Source organism: Trichoderma aggressivum (genome assembly GCF_033847375.1).
Source record: "Trichoderma aggressivum f. europaeum strain CBS 100526 chromosome Unknown scaffold_008, whole genome shotgun sequence".
NCBI lineage: Eukaryota > Fungi > Ascomycota > Sordariomycetes > Hypocreales > Hypocreaceae > Trichoderma > Trichoderma aggressivum.
The window spans coordinates 441,446-466,587 of NW_026946374.1; the positions used below are offsets into that span (position 1 = coordinate 441,446).

The window sequence follows — 25,142 nt, forward strand, 5'->3', positions numbered from 1 at the left end:
TACATCTGCATGATGAGGTAGGTAGCAGCATATACAGCACATTACGACCAACACCAAAAAGAGTAGCGTGGGGGATATTCACAGGTCGGATACGGAGATGGGTGTTTTTGTTTGCTTAGGTCCTAGAATTGGGGGAGCGATTCATTCATAGATGGGATACGGCGTATGAGAAGAAGGATATTTAAATAAATAATTATAATGTTTTTTTTGTGCTTTTTTTTCCCTTTTGTTCCCTTGTTCCTTTATGCATACAGGTATGCATGTTGTCCACTGTGTATATCTAACTTATACCTGTTTCCAATTCCTTGAGCTCATCAGGTTGGATGTACAGCGTCTAATCCATACATCTCCTACTCGCCAATGCTGAGATGGGTATCCCATTTGACATCCATGACCAATGCAATATTGCCATAGTGAAGCCTCGCAAATCACCTTTTTATAAAAACTCCATCGCCACATCAACATCAACACTCAACATCCCCATCAAGCTGTGCCGTCCAAGACGTGCTCGGCGTCACAGCCTTCTTCTTCTTCAACCCAAGCAGCAGTCGTTTTCCAGATCCGCCGCCCGAGGCTGCCGGTGTTTCCACCTTGGCCTCGTCCTTCTTCGCCGCGGCCCGTCCCGCGACGGCGCTCCAGCCCGAGGAATCGTTCTTGCTAATGTCCTCTCTACGCGAAATGTTCTCGTTGTCGTCGACGTGGCAGAGCAGGATGTTGCCCGCAACGTCAAGGCGCTTGATCGTGCTCTCGAGGCGAGGCTTCATGTTCTGCAAAGCCTGTTCGACGGCGGCAGGCGTGAGGAACGACGAGTAGTGCGCCGTAGCGCGAATGAGAATCTCATCTGAAGGCAAGAATGCCGTCTTGAAGTGAAAGGCCGTCTGGCTTGCGAGGTCGGCGCGAATAGCGGCGTCGACATCTTCCATGGTGAGGCCAAACCGAGGAGAAGTGAGGAGGAATGCGTTGAACGGATCAACTATAGCAAGGGGGGGAGGAGTCGGAGCCCTCGAGTTAGCTGCGGCAGCGGCAGCTGCTTCTGCTGCTTGTGAGTCTCTAATTTTGACGCACTGCGCCAGGGTCTTGCTCGGCGCGGAGACAAACTTGGCTCCTTTCCAGACGACAACGTAGCGATACGGCTCGAGATCCTCGCTTTTGCTCTCCAGCCCGTAGTCTTGGGCCAGCACATGCAGAAACTGTCGCTGATGGTTGGGCATAGGCTTGTATCTCAGTCGTTGCTCGCTGGGACTCTTGGAAAAGACCCGGAACTCGCGCTCCTGGGTCTCTGCCCAAGCAAGGTTCTCCTTGAAAAGACGAAGGGTAGTGTCAGAGTAGGGAACGTGATCGTTGGCGTGAGAAGCGGGATCAATGTTGAGAGCCGCTGCAAGACGCCTGTTTCGCTCTAAACGAAGACACTCGTCGTCACATTTAAGCTCGGGGCGGGATGGCGTAGGGTTGGAGCTGCTGGCGAGACACTTGACATCCTGTTTACGCAGGCCGCAGGGACAGGCGATAGTCGTCTTAGCCGTACAAGGGGCTGATTCGTTGCAGGCTGTGTAAGGTTCTGTTAGAAGCTCTTCTACTCTGCTTTCAGTTGGCTTGGACTTACGAGTCTGACCATGGCATGGATTCTGGCAAGTATGGTCACAGAATAGCTTGGTCTTGCCGCAGACTTGGCCGCAGGTCCGACTGAAACTAGCAGAATCCTCGCACTCTCCCGGCCTATGGCATAGTTTCCGGCACTTGTGCAATCTAGAAATACCGTGTCAGTATATTTCGAAAACGTTGGTGGGTAGTTTAACAGAAACATGAAAGAGATATGGCACGTACCCGCACTTCAAGCTCTTCCCGCAAGGTCGACCGCAGTGCGCCGCTTGAAGGTGACAAGGCTGGCTGTGCAGCTTCTCCTTGCCGCAAGCACACCACTTGTCTACCAAGAACGGGCACTTGGGACAAGATATATCGTCCATATGGCAGTTATGCTCAACGGGCGGGTGTCCGCAAGCTGGTCGCCTCGGGCAGTTAAATCGACACTCGGGAGCGTGAGTCCCGCAGGGCTGTGGTGGTTGAAGCACCGTTCGGCCACAGTTACAACTAATCTCATGGAAAATGGCTTCAGGGCAGCTCGCGCATGCTCCGCGATGGCAGATCTGCTGGCAGTCATGGCTGCCGCATTTCAGCGGCCGTAAACACGTCCGGATGCAGATGTGCTCAGCTTCGACGACAGATTCTACTGCCGGTCGGTTTTTCCTTTTGTTCGCTGCCTGCCTCTCCGCAGCCTTCTTCTCTCCTGGACAGCAGCGCTCGCCACACTTGTGACGACCACAGCTCAGATTTGCCTGGCATGTTCTCATGCACCACGGCTGTTGGACATCTCCCTGATGACAGACGGATGTAGATGTGGTCCGCCCACATCGACACGAAATATCAATCACCTCCATGCAGAATCCACAATCACCGGTGTGGCATTTGGCCTTGCACAGGTGGCCACAAGGGAGGAGCTTTTCACAAACTCTATCACAATGAGGCACCGGATCCTCGCAAGACTGCCTTGGAGCCTGTAAGAAGTTCTCAAGGGGAGTCTTGCCACAAGGGCAGTGAGTAACCACATCGGGAGAATAGGGGCAATGGGCCGGATGCTCATCCTGGGCGTGGCAGGTCGCAGAGCAACTGTGAGTCCCGCAATCGAATTTCCTCTCACAAGTCGTGAGGCAGCTGAAAGAGCCCTCAAACCATGAGGCATCCTCTACACCATAAGAAGATTGCACGTCCTGCCGCTCGAAGCAGGGGATTTTCTTCTCGACACGCCCGCAGTAACACTTTGCTTCAACCTTGAGATCGCAATCTCCACAGAGTCCGGGATGACATGGGTTTGGACAAAAGTGCTCTCCGCAGGGCAAAAGATCACCGCAGATCTCCTGACAGCTCCAACCATTTTCGTAGTCGGTCTCTCTGCACAGCTTCTGTGAGGTATTCTTCCCACAGAAGCAAGACTGCGTAGGGCCCACAAGACCACACGGGGGGCATGGTCCGGCGTGACATTGAAGGCCGCAAGGATGTGGGCACGTTCCTCGAGGCTTTGAGCATGTCTGCCCGCAGGAATGCGGGGGGAGCGATGTGCTTGAGGGCCTCGGGTTGATATCTTTCCCACACCAGCAGTGATACGAGCCCGGTTCATCGGACAGCTTGGAATTACATCCCGGGCATCTCCATAAATTCTCCGGCTGAGACTCCGTTGGCGGCCGGGCAGCATTCTGCTTCATCTGGTTGTGGTACCACTTCTTGGCACACTTGAGATGAACAACTGTCCAACAAACATTGCAGGACCACACGTGAGACTTCCGCAGGACCTCGTCCGTGCACACTGCGCACTCATAGTTTCCATGGCTGATGTCCTCATGAATCCTGGTTCCAAGATCTGCGGCGGTTGACTTTGGAAGCTTCACCTCGGGTTGTTTAGAGGCCTCAGTCTGCCTTGGCTTGCTAAATGGTTACGGCAAATTAGTAACTACTACAAAGCTTACGGATACAAGGTGGTGTGCTGCGTGGCTAGGCTACTTACGCCCTCGGCAATACTGGCTGACCAGGAACAAACTCGGGAGCTTCCGCACTTAATGAAAGAGCATCTGATGGCGTTTCGTCCGCTTCAACGGTGAGATGGCCACCAAATCGCCGTGTCGGGCCCGGCTGCGGACCTCGAGGGGCGCTTTGCCTGGCGCCACCTCGCTCGCCCTGCCGCGGCCCTCTTCTGCTGCCTCTTCCCCCGCGAGATGATCTTGAAGGGTTTGAAGAGGATGCCGCGCCCTGCTGTGATGGGGCTGCAGTAGGCATGGGAGGGTTCTCTGAACTCTCGGTCTGTGAGGCTGGCTGCCCTTGAGTTCCTTGAGCGGAACCTGCATGATGCCCTCGTCCTCTGCCGCCACGGCCCCGGCCTCTACGACCTCGTGAAGCCCCTCTGGAGGCACCTTGCGCCTGATTCTGCGCCTGTGAGGCCTCGCCTTCGGGCATTATTACAGCTGAGCTCTGAAGAGAGCTTCCTCGTGGTTGATTTGCGATTTGATCGTCGTGGTGCATGAAACGTTGGTAGGGCCGAGTGAGAAGACGGATCTGAGTCTGAGGCTCCAAGCTGGGCAATATGGCGCTATCGCACAAAACGACGAATATTAAAAATCCGAGCACAATGAAATGCAAAGTGATGAGATAAAGTTGAAAGTTGCGGCGATGCGCCAAAAGAGCGCCCGTGGCCTTGATATTGGAAAGATGGAATCTTTGAAATTCATCAAAACTTTGGTGGGTCGCAGTGCCTTGTGTGGCAAAGCGGCAAAGCCTCACGCAACGGCTGCTGACAAAGGCATCGTTCCTGCTGCTAAGACAGACGTGTGAGTCACTGAGATTGCGGAGAAGGTGAAATTGGCCAATCCAACCGTCTGTGGTAAATGAAGTTTTCTAAGAGTCATAGTCACAATAGCAGCATGAGGGAGTCAGCCTTCCTAATACTGCAACAAGCATCGAGGGTTTTGTTGATTATTGACTCAAACCCAGGGGCGTAGTAGTCCTATGGGCTAATCGAGAGCAATAAGTGGGAGGGTTTGTACTCGATAATCTACCCTACATCTCATTTCTATACGGGTAAGAATGGGGTCGGTGCGCCAACTGCGGAGTCGATGACTGACCAACAAGGAACTTTTCTTCTTTTTCTTCTAGTCCATAGAGTAAGGTGAAATTGGTAAATTGGGGCCTACATGGTAGTTGGCAGTAAGAGGTGAATATACCGAGGTGGAGGAGTTTTGAACAGGAGTGGGCGGCTTCACTGCGATGCTACCCTGGAGCTTCATGCAAAATTGAATTTACATACAATGCATCGAACAATTGATCAGCTTTTTGGACTATTGTAAAAATGTAAACTAAGGGAGCGCCTATCAAACACCCTCCATTTCGTCATTCAGCATCTCGTGCCGCAAATAGTATTTCGTACTGGACGAATAATAGCTATAGTAGCTGCCACTAGAGAAGTGTAGACATAGTGGTGCATGCTGGAGATATATACCTACTATAGGTACCTGCTATAGTAGCAGATACTTGAAGAACTGGGTACCTTTCATTACTAAAGTACAGGTACCTATACCGTACCTAGGTACTAAATAAACGGCTTTTCGGTTCTAATGCTCGAATTTCACGCATTCACTAGGATGCTGGATAGCCAACTTGGGGTGCTGAATATGTAGTCACTCCCCAAACTACCTACCTGTAAGTACGAGGACATGTCCGTGCCTCGAGAGAGAGATTATAGAAATTGCCCTCTTCCTTCTTTTCAACTAATATGTAGGAAAAGAAGGTTGCAGCTACCCCACGTCAGACGTCAAAACGTCACGAGAGTTGGGCGTTGCGGGGGAGATTAAGTGAAAACTTCAGCTCAATGTCTTGAAGCCGACGATAGCAACACCACTCTATGTAAAACTTATATCCAATCCTTGAACTAATTTACTCAACAGGCTACTCATGGCCGTATAGGTCCTCCATGTATACGTCGATGGCTCTCTAGATCATCTTCCGGGAACAACAGTACTCATGGGAGCAAAGATGAATCCTAGGCTTCCACTCCAGCAACCTTGAGTGCAATATCGTCTCTGGCGGTGAGTCCAGTACTATCAATAGCTTCTTTTAGTCATGATCAGCAGACGGAATATATTAATGTGGCTTGAGCGGCTGAGAGCAATACACCAATAAATGCAGGCTGCATACCAGCCGCCTTGGCGCACCCGGGAGAGAAACACAAGTATCAAGTAAAGTAAATCCATGCATGCAACTTGGGCTGCCCGAGTCCCTTGGCATCCACCACATCTGGAGGGTGTTGTATTACCCGTTTCGACCACGAGTGGCTTTCTGCGGTGTGATCAACATACGGCCAAGTTACGTGAACATGGCCGTGTGCTCTTGGTCATGCAGGGCTGGGCTTGATGTCAAGTGAGTCTATTCGCTTTCAATACACATGTACACTCCTTACAATCTCGGTAGATACGCCACAAAAACCCCCCTTATGACCATGTAATAGACAATTCTAGCCGCTTCTCACTGAAATGACTAGTAGTAGTGTATGTATTGCTTTCCCCTGATACTGCTATTAGTTGGTCTCGATGCGGTGCTGTATAGGAGTACTGTAGGGGCAGGGGATCAAAGGGCGGCTGTACAGACTCGCTACACATGCTCTGCATCAGCCAGCGCAGAGTCACCCCAGTTGAAAGCAGCTTCTCTGGAGTTGAGACGCCTTGTTTGGATTCGCCGGTTCCCCCTGCTGGTCACATACTGGGCGTAAATAGTTCTATGCACTGCACTTCGTATCGAGCAATGTTTGCCTTCTCATCGCGGCACGGATCCTCCATCCTCCCCCAAAGCGGACACTGTTAAGCCCAAAGTGGTGCCGCTGGGTTCAAGACGAGAACTCGGGCGCTCCCCAAGGCAGCCATTCACGACGGCGAGGCGCAATTTTCCTGTGTGCTCAGCTGCATGTGTGCGTATGTACATGCTCGTACGTGGAGGTTCGAGTGCATGTTAAACGATAACGCAGAGTCGCTGACAGGGGGGGCCAAAGGTGCTAGTGCAGTGTCCTTGTCGCTGGCAAGGATGGATGGAGGGACTGGGACTGCTGATAAGTTCGCCAACTCGGTGCGGCTGATGGTCCCCCTTGGCTCGATTCGATTCCGCGTGGATAAGAGATCGGCTGGGATGCCCCGAGAGTGGGAATTTGACGGGACGTCGTTGGCGGCATGGCGCAGTCTATTGGCCGCGGCGAAAAAGGGCGCCTGGGTTTAGCATCCCAATGCCAACATGCCTTGTACTTGTACGAGCACTTGTACGACCACCGCTTGATCGCTTTTGCCGATACGAGATGCGGCCTGAGCGCCATGCATGAGCATGAGCATGAGCATGAGCGAGGGCGAGGGATGGGCTCGGAAGAAAATCTCTAGCCCAGGACAGGCCCCATTGCCCTTGGCATCACCAGATGGATGAACGAGATGAGAGGGCAAGGGCCCGCACCGTCGACACCCGAGGCCCTGCACTCCACGTGCCTGTGGTTGGTTCTTTGGAAGAAATACTCCTGTAGGTAAGTAATGGATGATACGATACGAGCATTGAAGAGCATTGATTGTCCAGCGTTGCCGAGCAAGAGGCCAGCGGGTGTCGGCCAATAGACGCCCGGAACATCGAAGGATGTCTATCTGGACCCAAGTTCTCGCATCCAACAGTGGGAGCAATACTAGTAGCATTGAGCTGGCCCTGCATGAATTAGCCCTGTGGAATAGCAATGGATAGCAGATGCTGGGCACTCGTAATGGCAAAGGGGAAACGGTGGGTGCGTGTGCTCGTATGTGCGTGTCTGTGTCTGCACAAGCAAGAAAAAGTAGAAACGAATCAACTGCACCGCCGTCTTTGTGCTTTCCGGTGGCGGGGCATTTTCCATGCACCAAGACAGACATCCATCCAAAGTGGTGGCAAGGATTGGACACCTGAATGTGACGTCTCTGTTTTTTTTTTCTTCCTCTCTTCTTTTTGTTTTTCTTTTTGTTTCCCTTCTTTTTTCTTCCCCCCCTGGCAGAATTAGTTTGAACCGGTGCTGACCACTCCGCCAATAGAGTTTTATTGTTGTTTTCTCCAGCTAAAAACCAAAGACTCGATGCATTGTCCAGTTGCCAAGACGGACCGCGGAATCCGTTGCCCACAAATAAGCACTTGGCAAGTGTCTGTCATGACTGTAATGTACAGTACGAGTACCTTTGGTCTACAGACTGGGAGGGGAGCGTCTCCATGTGGTTTGGTTTGGGACAAAGCCAGCGAGCTGGACACTCTCGCTTCCTTGCATTGGACTATTCTAGGTTATTACTATACTACTACTACTAGCAGTACCCGGTCAATAGCAGCCCAGGGAGATGCACGACAAGACCAGGACGTGCAAAGTCTATCTGGGCCGGCATGGGGGATCCCTTGCTCATCAAGGCAGTACTTGATGTAGCAGCACGGAATATTACTTCTGTGAGTGTGCGTGCGTGTGGCTAGGCTGGTTTGGTGGTTGGATGGTCAGTCGGCTTCCAAGAGCCGACAAGACACGACAAAATTAGAAATGCTCACAAGTGGCATGACGATATGGCCCTCGATGCTACCGCATGTGTACATGTGCTGCACAGTGCTGTGAGTACTTGAATTGCTTGCTTCCAATGCTTGCAATTGCTTACATCTCGCAGAGCTGCAACGGCAAGGCAAGGAGAAAACAATGGAACATCAACAGCCAACCCGCCAAATTACGGTGGTAACAACGCCAAAACTCAACACCACATTATGTTTCAGGTCTCCCGCAACGCACATCCATCCATAAGGTATACTTTGTACGCTCTCGCCCTCCGCTGATTGTTGCCCGTTCTGCCCTCGACACTAAGAAATTGGCGTCCACTTGGCTGCCGACGCCGGTGAATCGCACCCGATTTTCCCATCCACATACTAAGCGGCCCTTTTTTAATTTTTTTTTCTTCTCGCTGGCTTCTTCCTCGTGCCTTAGTTCAGCCTGAAGAGGGAACTGTGCCTGAGCCACCTCAGCTTCGGCCAATCCCCCACTGGCTAGTCTTATCATGCATGTTTGCAGCCCTCCAGGGGGATCGTTGCCAGAGAGAGACAAAGTCCGTCAAAAGCCCCGACGGCCAGCCGACGAGCCTCGGTGCGTGTCTCGTAAAAAGTCTACTACAAACTGGCTTTGCTTGTAAGCCGTCTTAGCGCTGAGAGAGATCAGGTCAGGCGTTGAATCCGATCCGTCATATAATTCCAAGTAATACGGAGGATTGTTGCTTAGACTTGAGAGATCCTGGCCATGGGCAGGCTAGGATCTAAGCCTAAGCCTAAACTTTGATTCGCTCCATGTGCCGTGTCAATATTCGAGGCCCGTTGTGGCGCCCCAGCACCTGAGGTCATTCCCCGGCATCGTGGACCTCAGCCCCACGACGCCGCGAGAATAGGTACAGGTATTGAATCGACTGACCCCAACATTAATCCCGGGGGAGACAAGAGAGACTCAGTGTGATTGCATGCCGCATCTTATCACGCACATGCAGTGTTGGCCCAAGCATCTCCGGTGGCTGCACAGTTCCCAGGCAGGCACCCGGATGATCAAATAGTCGTACCACCGGGTGTTCAGCTGCTGCGTGTGGGATGGATGGTAGCATTGATTCGAGTTCAGTAATCCTCCTACATAAGGTACTACCCGTGAGCGTACGAGTACGAGTACATGCACACTTACTCTACATTACTAAGTATAGTAGGTGGTGTTTAGGCACCATCCAACACCGTCCAACACATCCATTTGATCACATTTTGATCCAATGCCCAATACTCGTATGCACACAATGGAATGGAGGGCCCTGTCCCTGGCCGGGCTTGTTGAAGCCGTGAGAAACTTCTAGCCAACGCTGCTAAGCTCTGCTAGTGCTGTGCCTGTATCGCTAGCACCGCTAGAGGCATCGAATGGATGGATGGCCCGGAGTGCCGAGCCGTGCCTGGCCTCGTATTTCTGGCGCCAGTCGATGCGCTGTACAGTACTCGTACCTGTGCTCGTACCTGTACTCGTGCCTGGAATATTTTTTCTTTTTCACCAATCCTTGATCCTCCCACCCAGCACCAGCATCATAGCGCCGTGATCCAATCCAGCTCCCCCACTACTTACCCGCAGCCTTCTATCGGGACGCTTTGGCTCTTTGCTGGCCTTGCGGGGGTCTGTCTTGTCTGGTCTCGGCTCCGGCATTGGAGACGGACATTGGCCTTGCTGAAGAAGCCTCACGATGCTGAAGATGGCGTCTCGTGACCTGGCCCATCTGTCTGTCTGGCTGGCTTCTCCCTGCTTCTCCGGCTGGCTGCAGTTCTGCTGAAGAACAGCGAGGACCCGTCCCTGATAATCGGCCACTTCCATCTAGCTCAGGCTGCTCGACTCCGGCTGACCGACCCTGGATCGGGACGGGGGGTGTGGCTCTCGCCTGCATACGCGCCCTACTGGATTCTGGTTCTGCGTGGATGGACAAACAATTGCTCATGCGTGCTCGTACGGCGGATCCAGCACCAGCACCCTCTCTCTGCTCTGTTCTGTGTGAGTGGCTCCTTGTCCCCCTGCGCGCGCTTTGCTGGGTAGCCTGGGATGGCATGATGGCCCAGCTCTTGGCTCAGGTTCAACCTGCTGTAGGTCGAGTCTCGATCCTGGCCGTGTCAACTTGCGAAAACATATTGGAACCACGCCAAGTCTCCGGCCTGCCGCCTCAGCCCCATTAGCCTCTTTCCCGAGTCCCAGGTAGGCTCTTCTGTCCCTGGGTCGCCATCGTAGCAACATGTCCTCGCCGAGTACAAGAAGCTGGGGGTTATCCGCAATTGGACGCTGCTGTCCCTCTCTTCTCTCTCTCGTTCCACCCTAAGCCGACTCTCTTTTGGTTTGGGCCTGCTACATCACTCGTTCCCCTGCTGCCTCTTGCCATTGGCGAGAGCCACAACCCGCAACCATGAAGCCTTCTCCGGCGGCTTCGTTCTTGTCGATCTCTCTGCTCTCTCTGACGTCGTGCCGTGCCCAGGAGCTCCAGAAGCGCGCTCTCTTTGCGCCGCCCTCGTTGGACAATGGCTGGACATACCAGGGATGCTACATGTACGGCGTCTTCCTTTCCCCTCTTGGCAAACTTTAGCCTTGCATTGCCTATGCTGACTGGAGCAAAACAGCGATGTTGGGCGTACAATTGGCAGCGCGTCCATCACGGATGATGAAATGACCAACCAGGAGTGCGCTACTTATTGCTTTGAGCATGGCTTCCCTTACGCCGGAACAGAGTACTTCACCCAATGCTACTGCGGCTCTACCCTTGCAACGGGAGGTGTAAATACTACTGCCACCGACTGCAATGCCCCGTGCGGTGGTAACTCGACCGAGGCGTGTGGTGGTCCCGGCCGCCTTACTTTGTATAAGACGACTCAAATCACAGGTCCCCAGGTCAACCCAGGCCCCGATGGATGGTTATCCAAGGGATGCTATTCGTAAGTTTGCGAGCCCTAAGCATGCAGCTAGCCTCGAGGCCGAATCTAATCAATGCTAACACATGCTGGCAGTGAGGGCACCACTGGGCGAGCTTTGACGTTTGGTTATGGTGGAGTTGCCAATGCCCAGATGACCGTGGCCGCCTGTACATCAGGATGTAAGGCTGCCGGGTATACCTTTGCTGGTGTCGAGTACGGTGGAGAGTGCTGTGAGTGATCCCGACGCCCGCCAAGCCGACCACGCCTCGTGTGACGGGGTGTGGATGTTTCGTCCTTTGTGAGATAACTGACCACTGGTGATTCATTCCGACATGCAGATTGCGGCAAGTCAATCTCCAATGGTGCGCTGCCGGCGACAAGCGGCTGCACAATGACCTGCAACGGCAACCAGACCGAGTACTGTGGAGGACCCGGCCACCTCAACATTTACGGCCTCAATTCCGTCCGGTAAGCAGGCAGAAGCCAGACGATGAAAGAAGCTAGGATAGCGGCGATCCTCTCGTATTGCAGATATGCTAACATGGCTTGTGCAGCGACGGAACTGGCACCACTTCTGCAGTCCAGCCCGCCCAGACTGGTGCCTGTCCTGGCCAGCCGGCTCTGATAGGCAAATACAACTGGTACGGCTGCTATACCGAAGGAACAAACTCACGGGCCCTCGCTGCCAAGACGTATGCGGATGACGCCATGACCTTGGAGAGCTGTGCGACCTTTTGTGTGGGCTACACATACTTTGGAGTCGAGTACAGCCGAGAATGCTACTGCGGCAACTCCTTTGGCGGCGGCTCCAAGCTCACCAAGGCATCCGACTGTGGCATGACTTGCAGCGGTCAAGACTGTGAATATTGTGGCGCCGGTAACCGATTGTCTGTCTACTCGCTCAATGCTCCCGGTACGGGTACCTCATCGGGGCCCGCCGTCCCCCCCTCCACCACTTCAGCTACGACGCAGCCGACTGGATTCCCTCAGGGATGGCAGTCCTATGGATGTTACGTGGACGGAGTCAATGGACGCATTCTTAATACCCAGCTCCCCGACGATGCTGACCTGACCCTCGAGTCCTGTGTACAATCCTGCGCCTCTCAGGGATTTACCATTGCCGGTGCTGAGTACTCCAAGCAGTGCTTCTGCGGTAACAATATCGTCAACGGCGGCGCTAAAGCTACCAACCAGGCCGACTGCAACACTCCTTGCGCCGGTGACGCTACCGAAATCTGTGGCGGCGGCGGCAGAATGAGCATCATTTCCAAGGGCGTCCCGGCCGTCCAGGCTCCTCCGGGACCTATCCAGCAAGTCGGTAACTGGACCTACCAGGGCTGCTACGAAGACAATGTCAACCAGAAGCGTACCTTCTTCTGGCAGAACATCTTCGCCAACACCATGACCCCTTCGCAGTGCCTTAACCAGTGTGCCGAATTTGGTTACATGGCTGCCGGCTTGGAGTATGGTCAGGAGTGCTACTGCGGCGACCCAGAGAACATCAAGACCTCTGGTGCTACGAAGAGGCCCGAGTCTGAGTGCGGCGTGCCCTGCCCGGGCAATGCCAGCGCCATCTGCGGTGGTGGTTCTCGCCTCAGCACCTACTTCTGGACCGGAGCACCCTTCTACTCTTGGAGCTTCCCTGCTGCTGGCACTGCCGCTGCCGGTTCCTACGAGCAGCTCATCGGCGGTGTCTGCATTCCCCTGATGACCACCCAATCCATCACCGGCAAGGTCACCTTCCTTGAGAAATGGGGCACTGGTGAGCCCAACTCTACGGGCGCCTATGAGCTCGACCTGTCCCTCGTCAACCAGTACCAGCTTGCATGGCGAGAGATGCACGTCAAGACCGATATCTTCTGTGCTGGAGGTGTCACTCTTCCCGACAAGGCTGGCCGACAGCTTACTGTCGGAGGATGGTCTGGTGATTCCACCTATGGTGTCCGCCTGTATACCCCCAACGGCTCCCCTGGTGTCAACGGCACCAACGACTGGCAAGAGAACGTCGACATTCTGAAGCTCCAAAACGGCCGCTGGTATCCCACTGCCATGAACATGGCCAATGGCTCCGTGCTCGTCATCGGTGGTGAGACGGGATCCAACAGTGCTCCCGTCCCGACCCTTGAGATTCTCCCCTTTACTGGCACCGCACCTCTCTACATGGAGTGGCTAGAGCGTACCGACCCCAACAACTTGTACCCCTTCTGCACTGTTCTTCCTTCTGGTGGCATCTTTGTTGCCTACTGGAACGAGGCTCGCATCTTGGATGAGAACACTTTTGCCACCATCAAGACTCTGCCCAACATTCCTGGTTCAGTTAATGATCCTCTTGGTGGACGAACCTACCCCCTTGAGGGAACCGCTGTCTTGCTGCCCATGCACGCCCCCTTTACTGAACCCCTCAACATTCTCATCTGCGGTGGTTCTACCGAGGGTGCCTCGAATGCTATAGATAACTGCGTGAGCACCTACCCCGATGCTGCAAACCCTACCTGGGCCCTTGAGCGCATGCCTTCCCAGCGAGTCATGCCCTGCATCGCTCCTCTTCCCGATGGCACATACATTATCATGAACGGTGCTCACCACGGTGTTGCTGGATTCGGTCTTGCTAATGACCCCAACCTGAACGCTCTTCTCTACGACCCTCAGAAGCCCCTCGGCTTCCGTATTACTGTCATGGCGAACACTACCGTCGCTCGTCTGTACCACTCTGAGGCCATTACCCTCCTGGACGGCCGCGTGCTTGTCTCCGGCTCTGACCCGCAGGATGATGTCAACCCCGAGGAGTACCGTGTCGAGACCTTCACCCCTCCTTATCTGAAGAGCGGCAAGCCTCGCCCATCTTTCACCGTCACCAACAAGGACTGGGGCTACGGCAAGCCCATTACCGTCACTCTTGGTGCCGCTGCTCGAAATGGCCCTATCCAGGCTTCTCTGCTTGGTGCTGTCACTAGCACTCACGGCAACTCCATGGGAGCTCGCACTCTCTTCCCTGACGTGTCCTGCACTGGCACCACTTGCACTGTTACTTCTCCCCCATCCAAGTACATTGCTCCTCCCGGGTGGTACCAGTTCTACATTCTGGACGGCGGTATCCCTGCCGTTGGTGTATACGTCCGCATTGGCGGTGACCCGGCCCAGGTCGGTAACTGGCCCAAGGGTACTGGTTTCACCACTCCAGGTGTTTAGTGCATTTGATGGATTGTTTTATTTTTCTTGTTTTGGATATGAAGGATCGTCTCTTGAAGCTACTACTCTAATTTAGAAACTTGGTTTAAGGAAAGGGATTAGGCTTGCCTGTATTGTAAAGGTAACCCATGGTAATAGAATCGGGAATGGGGGTAAAAGGGCCACAGAGACAAAACAAGAATAATATACCCCCAAGAACGTTATTTTGTCGCTTGTCATGAAGAGTATCATTTGACATGAAGCTTCTGCTTTCTTCTCTTTTTTTTTGCCCGGTTTCGTCAAGACGGTAGCCATGAGGTTGATGGTGAGCTTTGTCAGGATAGGTCGTTTTATGAATGAATGAATGCAAATTATCTGATTTCTTTCAACTTTGTTTTGTGATATAGTTTGGTCCTGATGTATATGAGAAGCTGTATACCTTGGCAACTGCATTTTATAGATATATTCACTCTTCAAATATCTGCTGCTGTTTCTACTTTCTGCTACTATCGATTATTTATTCTAGTGTCTGCTACTATCGCTAGTTCTCTTTTTTTTTTTTATAATATCTGCTAGTATAGCCATGTTTATCTATCTTCTGATATTATTACTCCTTACTTACCTAGCTACCTAATGTAGTTTCAACTTTGAGATTTGGTATGTTGGATAGCAGAAATGGGGTGCTGGCTAGTATTTCCCTTGTATTGGGGTAATCCTGCATTCCGTACCTGAATTGGGGCCGCACTAGAACCGGTCGGTACTGCTATGCTTATTTCGCTTTCATGGTGCATACCACATGCTTCATCAATGTATTTGCTGAATCAATGAGCATAATGGCGAAGCTGTTTACCATTTAATTAAACACAATTGTAATTATATTTTGGAAAAAAAAAAAACACTGCAGCTACAGGTAAGGTTAGTAGTAATTGATAGCAGATACAGGACCTTGCGTCGTATCGTAGGCCGCAAAGCACGTGACCCGCATTGCCGTCTTTCTTCGGCCTCCAAATTTCGGCCGACATGGGTAAAATCAACACCGCTGACAACGAGACGAGATCGGACCTTTTCTCACCCTCCAACAATCCTTTCGAGAAAAATAGCCTCAGCGGCCAGTCCCAACGTCTTCCCTCCGTCCCGAACCATCTCTCGTCCATCCTCTCCAAAATGGCTGCCTTCGTCAAGGCCATCAACGCCAAGATCCGGTCCAACCCGACGGTGAGCTACATCTGCTCGACTCGTACGTGTCAACCCTTTTCGAGTTTCTTTGTTTCCTTTATCGGAGCCCAAAAAAAGGCGCCTGGTGTGCGCGGCAGTTAAGGGAGAAACTGTTCTCTGGCGATAACATCGCGCCAAAAATGCTTCTTGCTCGATTTCTTGCGGTTCCTTGTCACCCCCAAGGAGCGAGCCCTTTTGCCGAGCACCCACGCGATCTTGAATATGTTGGTTCCCGCAGAAGCCATCAGCTAACACTACGTCGCCAATAGACTTCTGGGGACCTGTATCGAACTTTGGCATTCCCATTGCCGCCGTTTTGGACACGCAAAAGAGCCCTGATCTGTAAGAAAGCTCCCCCTGCAGCTTACTCTCCCGCCGATACCGGCCCATTTGCTAATCACTCTCGTTTCGTCGTATAGGATCTCCGGACAGATGACTGGCGCCCTTGTCATCTACTCTGCGACTTTCATGCGATACTCTCTTGCCGTTACCCCCAGAAACTTCCTTCTGTTCGGATGCCACGTCGTCAACGAGGCGGCGCAGCTGACCCAGGGCTACCGATACCTGTCATGGCACAAATGGGGCGGAAAGGAGGCGGCTGCGCTGCAAGCTGGTGCTGATGCTGGCAAAGAGACATCTCCTCTTAAATAAGCAATATTGAACAAGCGGGAGCTCTGTTTGAGTAAAAGGGACTGAGATGATTAACAGACGGATAGCGTCACGTGGGAGGAGGAAGGAAGAAGACGCTGTTCGCGGTATTAGTATATCGCAGTGGGACTGGGGTCGATGAGAGGTTAATCCGAGGAGTTTGCATCTTGAGATTAGGGGTTTGAAGTGACTTATAGACTTTCTCTTATGCGCTGGAGATTTTGTAGCCCTTGGGTCATATGCTTGTTTCTCTGGATGCTTTTGTTGAAGATATTTGAGGGCTGAAGGAGGTTGGACAAAACAGCAAGGCTGGATAATAGAACGGGATCAATGCTTGGGAAGAGCGTGGACGCAGCATAAAGTGAGATGAACGTCCGTTCTTGTAATAACATTGTACTGAGTAGCTCTGGAGCCAGCATGTGATAGCACGTGGTGTTTGTGCCTTGCATTACCTGTACTAAGCCATAAGTGGTGGTAGATGGCGGTCAGAGATCGATCCGTGGACGTTTTGCAGTTCAGAGTCGGAGGCAATCACGGCATCGTTTTGGAGAGGGCCATGAGCTGTGTCATCCAATGTCTCAGGCATGATAGACAAAAGGTTGGTAGACGTGTTGCCCTGGTAGGCATAGCTGGAGTAGCTGCTTTGGGCGTTTGCGTCATGTGGGCCAGTCTACAGTGACAGTGGCTGACATGCTTCGTTTCTGTCTTCTGGAAAAAAGAAGTATGATTTGAGGTTGATGGGGGTCAAGGAAGATGCCGAGTCCTATGACGGAGCAGAGAGTACATCTAGAAAAGTACATACGGGATGTTCGCTGCGATTCGGGACTTCCCAGCAAGGCTGCACCGAGGCTATCCTCTTTTAACCGGGGTTAAAGGCTGGCTACCTAGGAAATCGTGACAACGGATATTCGCTATGAGGTATTACAAACAATGGTGGATTGACGTATAATGAAGCAGGCTATTCGAGGACCTAAACCAATCAAGGATGGTGGGAGTGACGGATGTTTTGGTGGAATGATTCATGTGCTGCTGTTGAGACGAGCACGAGGCAGGGCTGGAGATGTGCGTGTACAGCCCTGCCTGGAGATGTGCGTGTACAGGAGTAATACAGAAGTAATACAGTGGAAGGGGGAATGGGTCACGTCTCACGAGATGAGAAAAAAAAAGGCAGCTTGGAATTGCCACATTGTCTACTGTAATGCTACTAATGATGGAGCCAAGAAACCAATTTCGGTGACTGTGAGTTATGAATAACTCATGATGACTTCAGTCTACGTTACATGGCTACGTTGAGCTCAATGGAGGATCCGACGTCGGAGAAATTTCGCTCTTTTTTTTTCAAGATGGCTATTCACAATCTTGACTCCGTCCGAAGCGGAATGGCTTAGTACAACAATGGAAATTGCTAAGATGCAAGGCGGATGATTGCCATTCGCTCAATGTTTCGATTTAGGCGACGGGATTTGTCTTGGGGGGGTGCGATAACCAGGCACGCTAATCGGCCCTGCTGGATATCGGCCATGGCTATGATGTGCGAGCAAGAGAGAAGAAAAATCTTCAACTACAGTGACCACATACGAGTAGACTAAAGATCCCCAAGTTCTGTCACCAGCAGCCACGGCCAATAAGCCGACTCAGGGCGCCCATTTTCACTAACCTCCACCGGCGCTACTGTAGATGGCGATATCCAGATGGCTTGAGGGTAGTGCAAGTCGGCTTCATGCGCCGAACTCGAACTAGGCGGGGGGTTGTCTCATTCGTCAGCCCGGGATTTGGGGGGGCGCCTGTTAGGTTAGGTAGATAGATCTCGGGTTGCATCTCAACGTTTTCTCCCCCCTTCTTTGCACACGGAGTACATCTGCAAGATGCGCCGCCTTGGAACCAGATCGGCCCTTGGAAGCCATACTACAGTACCCTGCTTGGGAAATACGGGGGGGTCCTGAGATGCGACGGATCCGAAGACGGATCCCCCAGCCAAACACCCTCGGGCCGGCGTTACGATAGCAATTACGTTTTGCGGGCACTTCCTCCGAGCCGAGCAAGCTGGACCAACAGGAAGACACGGCGCGGCTCAAGCGAATGCTGGCAAAACCGGATGATCATCACGCGGACTGGCGATAAACGATCGGGCTGGGACGAAGTGAAGTCGTGTCGACATTTCCCGAATCTCCCATGCATCAGCCGCGTCTAGGCGAGCTTTTGCTCGAAAAAAAAAAACCAATGGTGTTCTGATCCTCGGTAAAAGGGAGCATCAGACGAGGGAAAAAGGAGGACGCGCGCGAGGAAGAGAGAGAGTTGAGGGGTTTGCTTCCCAATGGACCAAAGGCAGCACCGGGATTGGTGAGACTGGGAAGCAGTGGGCGGTCATCTTTCTGGTTGTGAACGGAGTTCATGCACGAGAGATCCAGATCCAAAGTGCTTGCGGTTGGGCGAGAAGCGGTAAGCACTTCTAGCTCCGGGGCGTGCTAGACACTTGTAGATACGATACTGTACGAGTTGCAGCTCCCAAAAGACAGAGACACAGACTGCGACAACGGCGGCTGATGGCCATGTTGCCTCAAAAAGCTCCATCCATCTCAGCAGCTTTCTTGGTGGATGCGAATCTGGCAATGTAGCATCTCGCACCGTCCGCTAGGCCGGGTACTGCGCAGATTTAGTTACGCAGAAACATGGAAGAGAGCACAGGCATCCCGCTCTGGGGACGAAGCTTAATATAACAGCGCCAAACTTGTAAGAGGCTGCGTTATCCCGGCGGGCTGATTGGCCGGAGGGAGAGGCTCCGCCCGTTTTGAGCTGGAATTTGGTCGAGCTAATGGTGATACAAGTTGGTTTTAGTTGGTAACGACCAAGCTTAGGTCCCCCATCTGGCGGGAGGAAAATCTGGTATGTAATGGGAATGACTCTGCACTATGGCTTTGGTAGCTCATGATAAGATGAGATGGGTGTAAGAAGAGCCAAAACCGAAAGGGAAGAAGAAGAAGATGATGAAATGACCAAGTCAGAGACAGAGAGAGAAATTGAAGAGAGCCATTTTCGAGACACACCCTCAATTGTCACATCCAATACTTCCTCTCTCTGTAGGTAGCTTTATTTTTCTTGGTTTCGGGTGGGCGCAGAGTTTTTGGTTTGACAGACAGCTCCCCCTCATCTCCTGTTCTGTACGTCTGCTTGCGGCCAAGCCTCTTGGTAAAACAGCAGGTTAAACACCAAATGTCTGCTCTGCTCCTTGTCTCACCGACAGGTCCATCAGCTGACGAGGCGCCATGGAAAAGCTGAGACAAGATACAGTAGTACTCGGTTGATCCTTTTGTCCATCCAACGCCGTGCTGTCCATTTTGCTCCAACGCCGTAGCCGCCATATTCCTAGATTCCTTTCCTGCCCCCCCTCCTTATACTACCATGTACCGCCAATCTTGTCCCAGGTCAAACGAGGCACTACAGCGAATAACGTAAGGACGCATCTGCCGCAGGCCATGTGTTCGCGTGGGCGAGCCAGAGTGGGCGCTCATGGACTGGAGAGTGTCTGGTCTATGTCACATCACGTACGTCAAGATGGGTTGGCGTCTCAGTTGCTTGCTTGCGCTCGGTCCACTCTCGATCCTGCTCGCGGTGGCTCGGAGATTTTGGCTCTGGCTTGCCGCGGAGATCAAGATCAATGCTCATGTAGATGTATTGATTGCGGCGGCGTTGATCCTCTGTTGTCATTCTCACTCTTTGCGCTGTTGGATACATGTACTGCGTACATATCTCTTGGCTTACATAGTCGGGAGAGTCATTTGATGCTTGGATTACCAACTTCCATGCTTGGCACCTTGATAGCCTCGGCCATCAGTTGAGACAGGTTACAGGTACTACTAGTAATGGAACACTCAAGGGAAGCACAGTGCCCAGTAATCGGAAACTTGTTGAGCTCCATCTCTCTCAACTCCCGCCTGCACCGACGCAATCAGCGTCACAAGCCGCCTGAAGCTTTGACTTTCCGGCGCTGGTCGCTGTGACTCGAGACCCCGCCCCCACTTCCACAGCGCCAGACCCCGCCAGCCCTTCCATAATTCCTACCCCCAAACCAAACCGGCCGAGCTTGTGGCTTCTCCGTCATAAAAAGCAGCCGATCCGGCCATTTCCCTCGAGCCATCCTTTTTGCTGAGCTGCTCTCTTTTCCCTCTCCTCAGATCCTCATTCTGGGCCAGCATCTTTTTTGATTGTTTTTTTGTCTTGTGCCGACCTGCCCACCATGGCCGGCACTCCGTCTCCTCACCCTCAGCAGGCGCTGACCTTCAACGATGTCTTCGAGGACGACGACATCGATGAGCCCAAGGAGGCGCAGACCATCCACCACATCCGCGCAAACTCCAGCATCATGCAACTGAAGAAGATTCTCGGTGAGTCGCGGCTTTCAGAGGTGCCTCGGCCGGTGCCAATTGGCGCGAGACCGAGGCGACAATAGACTGTTGCTGACCTGTGACTGCTGCTGCGCTGAATAGTTGCCAACCGTGGTGAAATCCGTAAGTCAACAACCCCACCATGGCCTGTCGCGTAACTGAGCTCTTTGCTAACCCCCTCGCGCAGCCATCAGAGTACGTTTGAACCAGAAAAAAACAGCCTCGACTCATGATCATTCCTATTCCCCTTATAGCGACGCATTTCAGTGGTACTAACGCGCATTTGCGCATCGCGAATAGATTTTCAGAACAGTCAGTCGTCCCTCTGTCCGCCGCTACCGCAAAGAAATGCTTACCCCTCCTCGCAGGCCCACGAGCTGTCATTACACACAATCGCTGTCTTCAGGTGAATAATAGGCAACTCCGATGAAATAATCCCGACGCCGTCTTGAGAAAGACTAGCTGACCTTTTCCCCCTCCAAAGCTATGAGGACCGACTCTCCATGCACCGTCAAAGTATGAGGACCTCTCCTTAGATGTGCCCCGCGCAAGACTCTGTGCCTGTACTGACTTGTTTTCCCAGAGGCCGATGAAGCCTACGTCATTGGCAAGCGAGGCCAGTACACCCCTGTCGGAGCTTATCTCGCCGGCGACGAGATCATCAAGATTGCTGTTGAGCACGGCGCTCAGCTGGTTCATCCTGGTTAGTTTTTTTTTTCCATTCTTTCTTTTTGATTTTTTTTTTTTTAAAAATAATAATTTGATGCTGATATCATTCAGGATACGGGTTCCTATCCGAGAACGCTACATTTGCCCGCAACGTCGAAAAGGCCGGTCTTATTGTAAGTCTTTGGCCTGCATCCTATACCTACTCCAACCTCTTCTGGCCATTCTATTTTCTTCAACATCAAGCTGACTCTGATGCCCGTTATAGTTTGTTGGCCCTACTCCCGATGTCATTGATGCTCTTGGCGACAAAGTCTCTGCTCGCAAGCTCGCCATTGCTGCTGGTGTCCCCGTCGTCCCCGGCACTGAGGGCGCCGTTGAAAAGTACGAGGAGGTTAAGACCTTCACCGACAAGTACGGCTTCCCCATCATCATCAAGGCTGCCTACGGTGGTGGTGGCCGTGGTATGCGAGTTGTTCGCGATGCCGAGAGCCTGAAGGAGAGCTTCGAGCGAGCCACTTCCGAGGCCAAGACTGCCTTTGGCAACGGCACTGTCTTCGTCGAGCGATTCCTCGACAAGCCAAAGCACATCGAAGTCCAGCTGCTCGGTGACAACCACGGCAACATTGTCCACTTGTACGAGCGTGACTGCTCTGTCCAGCGTCGACACCAAAAGGTCGTCGAGATTGCTCCTGCCAAGGATCTCCCCCCCGAAGTCCGAGATGCCATCCTCAACGATGCTGTCAGGCTGGCCAAGTCTGTCAACTACCGCAATGCAGGCACTGCCGAGTTTTTGGTTGACCAGATGAACCGCTACTACTTCATCGAGATCAACCCCCGTATTCAGGTCGAGCACACCATTACCGAGGAAATCACTGGCATCGACATTGTCGCTGCCCAGATCCAGATCGCTGCCGGCGCTACTCTCGCTCAGCTCGGCCTTACCCAGGACCGAATCTCCACTCGTGGCTTTGCCATCCAGTGCCGTATCACCACCGAAGACCCTGCGGAGAACTTCCGACCAGACACCGGAAAGATTGAGGTCTACCGATCTGCCGGTGGTAACGGTGTTCGTCTCGACGGTGGCAATGGCTTTGCTGGTGCCGTCATCACTCCCCACTACGACTCCATGTTGGTCAAGTGCACAGCCCACGGAAGCACTTACGAAATCGCTCGCAGAAAAGTCCTCCGTGCCCTCATTGAGTTCCGTATCCGAGGTGTCAAGACCAACATTCCCTTCCTGGCCTCTCTTCTGACACACCCCACCTTTATTGATGGAAATTGCTGGACAACTTTCATCGACGATACCCCGCAGCTGTTCGACCTCGTGGGCGGCCAGAACCGTGCACAGAAGCTGTTGGCTTATCTCGGAGATGTTGCCGTCAACGGCAGCTCTATCAAGGGCCAGATTGGTGAGCCCAAGTTCAAGGGCGAGATCATCCCCCCTGAGCTCTTCACTTCCTCCGGCGACAAGATTGACGTCAGCCAGCCTTCCCAGAAGGGTTGGAGAAGGATTATTCTTGAGCAAGGCCCCAAGGCCTTTGCCAAGGCTGTTCGCGAGTACAAGGGCTGCCTTCTCATGGATACCACATGGCGAGATGCCCACCAGTCTCTGCTGGCCACCCGTGTCCGAACCATTGATCTCCTCGGCATCGCTAAGGAGACTAGCCACGCACTTGCCAACCTCTACAGTTTGGAGTGCTGGGGTGGTGCCACTTTTGATGTTGCTCTAAGATTCCTCCACGAGGATTCATTCGATCGTCTGCGCAAGATGCGTGAGCTGGTCCCCAACATCCCCTTCCAGATGCTTCTTCGTGGAGCCAACGGTGTGGCGTACTCTTCCTTGCCCGACAACGCCATTGAGCACTTCGTCGAGCAGGCCAAGAAGAACGGTGTCGACATTTTCAGAGTCTTTGATGCCTTGAACGACATCACCCAGCTGGAAGTCGGCATCAAGGCCGTTCACAAGGCTGGCGGTGTTGTCGAAGGTACTGTTTGCATATCTGGTGATATGCTCAACCCCACCAAGAAGTACAACTTGGCCTACTACATGGACCTTGTCGAGAAGCTTGTTGCCCTCGATATCCACGTTCTTGGTATCAAGGATATGGCCGGTGTGCTGAAGCCCCACGCTGCCGAACTCCTGATTGGCGGCATCCGCAAGAAGTACCCTGACTTGCCGATCCACGTTCACACCCACGACTCTGCCGGAACGGGTGTTGCCTCCATGGTTGCTTGCGCCAAGGCTGGTGCCGATGCTGTCGATGCCGCCACCGACAGCCTGTCTGGAATGACCTCCCAGCCCAGCATCAACGCCATCCTGGCCTCTCTGGAGGGCAGCGACCTTGACCCCGGTCTGGACCCCAAGCAAGTGCGCGCTCTTGACACCTACTGGTCTCAGCTGCGTCTGCTCTACTCTCCCTTCGAGGCCCATCTTGCCGGACCCGATCCCGAGGTTTACGAGCACGAGATTCCTGGTGGACAGCTGACCAACATGATGTTCCAGGCTTCCCAGCTCGGACTTGGATCCCAGTGGCTTGAGACCAAGAAGGCTTATGAGCATGCCAACGACTTGCTTGGCGATATCGTCAAGGTTACCCCTACCTCCAAGGTCGTTGGTGATCTTGCCCAGTTCATGGTGTCCAACAAGCTGTCTCCCGAGGACGTCAAGGCTCGCGCCTCTGAGCTTGACTTCCCTGGCTCGGTGCTTGAATTCTTTGAGGGTCTGATGGGCCAACCCTACGGTGGCTTCCCCGAGCCTCTCCGCACAGATGCCCTTCGCGGACGACGGAAGCTGGAGAAGCGTCCTGGTCTCTACCTCGAGCCCGTCGACTTCGTCAAGGTCAAGCGCGATTTGGGCAAGAAGTTCGGTGCGCCCGTCACCGAGTGCGACATTGCCTCGTACATTATGTACCCCAAGGTCTTTGAGGACTACAAGAAGATCACGGCTGAGTTTGGCGACCTGTCAGTTGTGCCGACTCGATACTTCCTTTCTCGACCTGCGATTGGAGAAGAGTTCAACGTGGAACTCGAAAAGGGCAAGGTCCTCATTCTCAAGCTTCTTGCCATTGGTCCTCTGAGCGAGCAGACTGGTCTCCGCGAGGTCTTCTTCGAGATGAACGGCGAGGTCCGACAGGTTACTGTCGCCGACAAGCAGGCTGCTGTTGAGAACATTAGCCGCCCCAAGGCTGATCCTGGTGACTCCAGCCAGGTCGGTGCCCCGATGTCCGGTGTCTTGGTTGAGCTTCGTGTTCACGAGGGCTCCGAAGTCAAGAAGGGTGACCCTCTTGCTGTTCTGTCAGCCATGAAGATGGTACGATTCCCTTCCCCCCCTTTCGATTGCGTGAAAGAATGTTGCTAACAGTGATGACAGGAAATGGTTATCTCAGCACCCCATAGCGGAAAGGTTGCCAGTCTGCAAGTCAAGGAGGGCGATTCCGTCGACGGCTCAGACTTGGTGTGCAGAATCACAAAGTCCTAAGTTTATTACAAAAGTGTAGGTAGAAGGGTTGTCTGACACTCTATGGTGCTTCTCAACGGGCTGTTTGGACCGGGCAAACAGGTAAAAAGCAAAATACTTCCCTATGAATTAGCACAACTGGCGTGTGGTGGAGAAGAAATTGATTATCGGCCTCGTTATTCAGTATGACTATACAGAAAGATATGAAATACAATCAGTTAAATTATTTGTTCCTCCGACTATTCTTCGGCAAAGATGTGTCCCGCATACGCCTTGGCTAGACGTAAAATGATGGATATTATGAACTAACATGTGATTACCCAAAAATATCAAGAAAGAAATGGAAACAAATGAATTGAAGAGAGCCCAGGTTGTTGTCCCCTTGCAGTGAATTCCACCGACAGCTCTTCACTTGCTATGTCTCCCGGAGATGAAGCATTTGGGATGGTTGTATGATATGGACGGTACGGACAATATAGGATGACGCGGTGGCTCGATGGTGATGGGCGGCGATGTGTTGAATATTGGGCAATGTTTCCAATAGGGACACAGACTAGCAAGTAATACGGGGACTGTATGGCTGG

The 25,142-nt window shown here is 52.8% G+C and overlaps 4 protein-coding genes across 4 annotated transcripts; 3 read left to right on the plus strand and 1 right to left on the minus strand.

The window, feature by feature from the left end:
* Positions 1–464: 464 nt before the first annotated feature.
* Positions 465–1,964, minus strand: Triagg1_2989 (uncharacterized protein; the record flags this gene model as incomplete). Its single annotated transcript, XM_062897231.1, has 3 exons — positions 465–1,546; positions 1,604–1,746; positions 1,825–1,964. 3 exons carry the CDS (start codon positions 1,962–1,964, stop codon positions 465–467), a joined length of 1,365 nt encoding a protein of 454 aa, XP_062758056.1.
* An 8,553-nt stretch (positions 1,965–10,517) lies between these two features.
* On the plus strand, positions 10,518–14,208 carry Triagg1_2990 (CAZyme family AA5; the record flags this gene model as incomplete). The annotated part of the gene is made up of 5 exons (XM_062897232.1): positions 10,518–10,657; positions 10,729–11,040; positions 11,113–11,249; positions 11,358–11,487; positions 11,574–14,208. 5 exons carry the CDS (start codon positions 10,518–10,520, stop codon positions 14,206–14,208), a joined length of 3,354 nt encoding a protein of 1,117 aa, XP_062758057.1.
* Positions 14,209–15,207: 999 nt separating this feature from the next.
* On the plus strand, positions 15,208–16,053 carry Triagg1_2991 (uncharacterized protein; the record flags this gene model as incomplete). The annotated part of the gene is made up of 3 exons (XM_062897233.1): positions 15,208–15,424; positions 15,672–15,744; positions 15,822–16,053. The coding sequence occupies 3 exons, from the start codon at positions 15,208–15,210 to the stop codon at positions 16,051–16,053; spliced, it is 522 nt and encodes a 173-aa protein (XP_062758058.1).
* Positions 16,054–20,284: 4,231 nt separating this feature from the next.
* Triagg1_2992 (uncharacterized protein) lies at positions 20,285–24,579 on the plus strand (the record flags this gene model as incomplete). Its single annotated transcript, XM_062897234.1, has 6 exons — positions 20,285–20,432; positions 20,535–20,555; positions 21,016–21,135; positions 21,213–21,274; positions 21,367–24,411; positions 24,472–24,579. The coding sequence occupies 6 exons, from the start codon at positions 20,285–20,287 to the stop codon at positions 24,577–24,579; spliced, it is 3,504 nt and encodes a 1,167-aa protein (XP_062758059.1).
* Between the last annotated feature and the right edge of the window lie 563 nt (positions 24,580–25,142).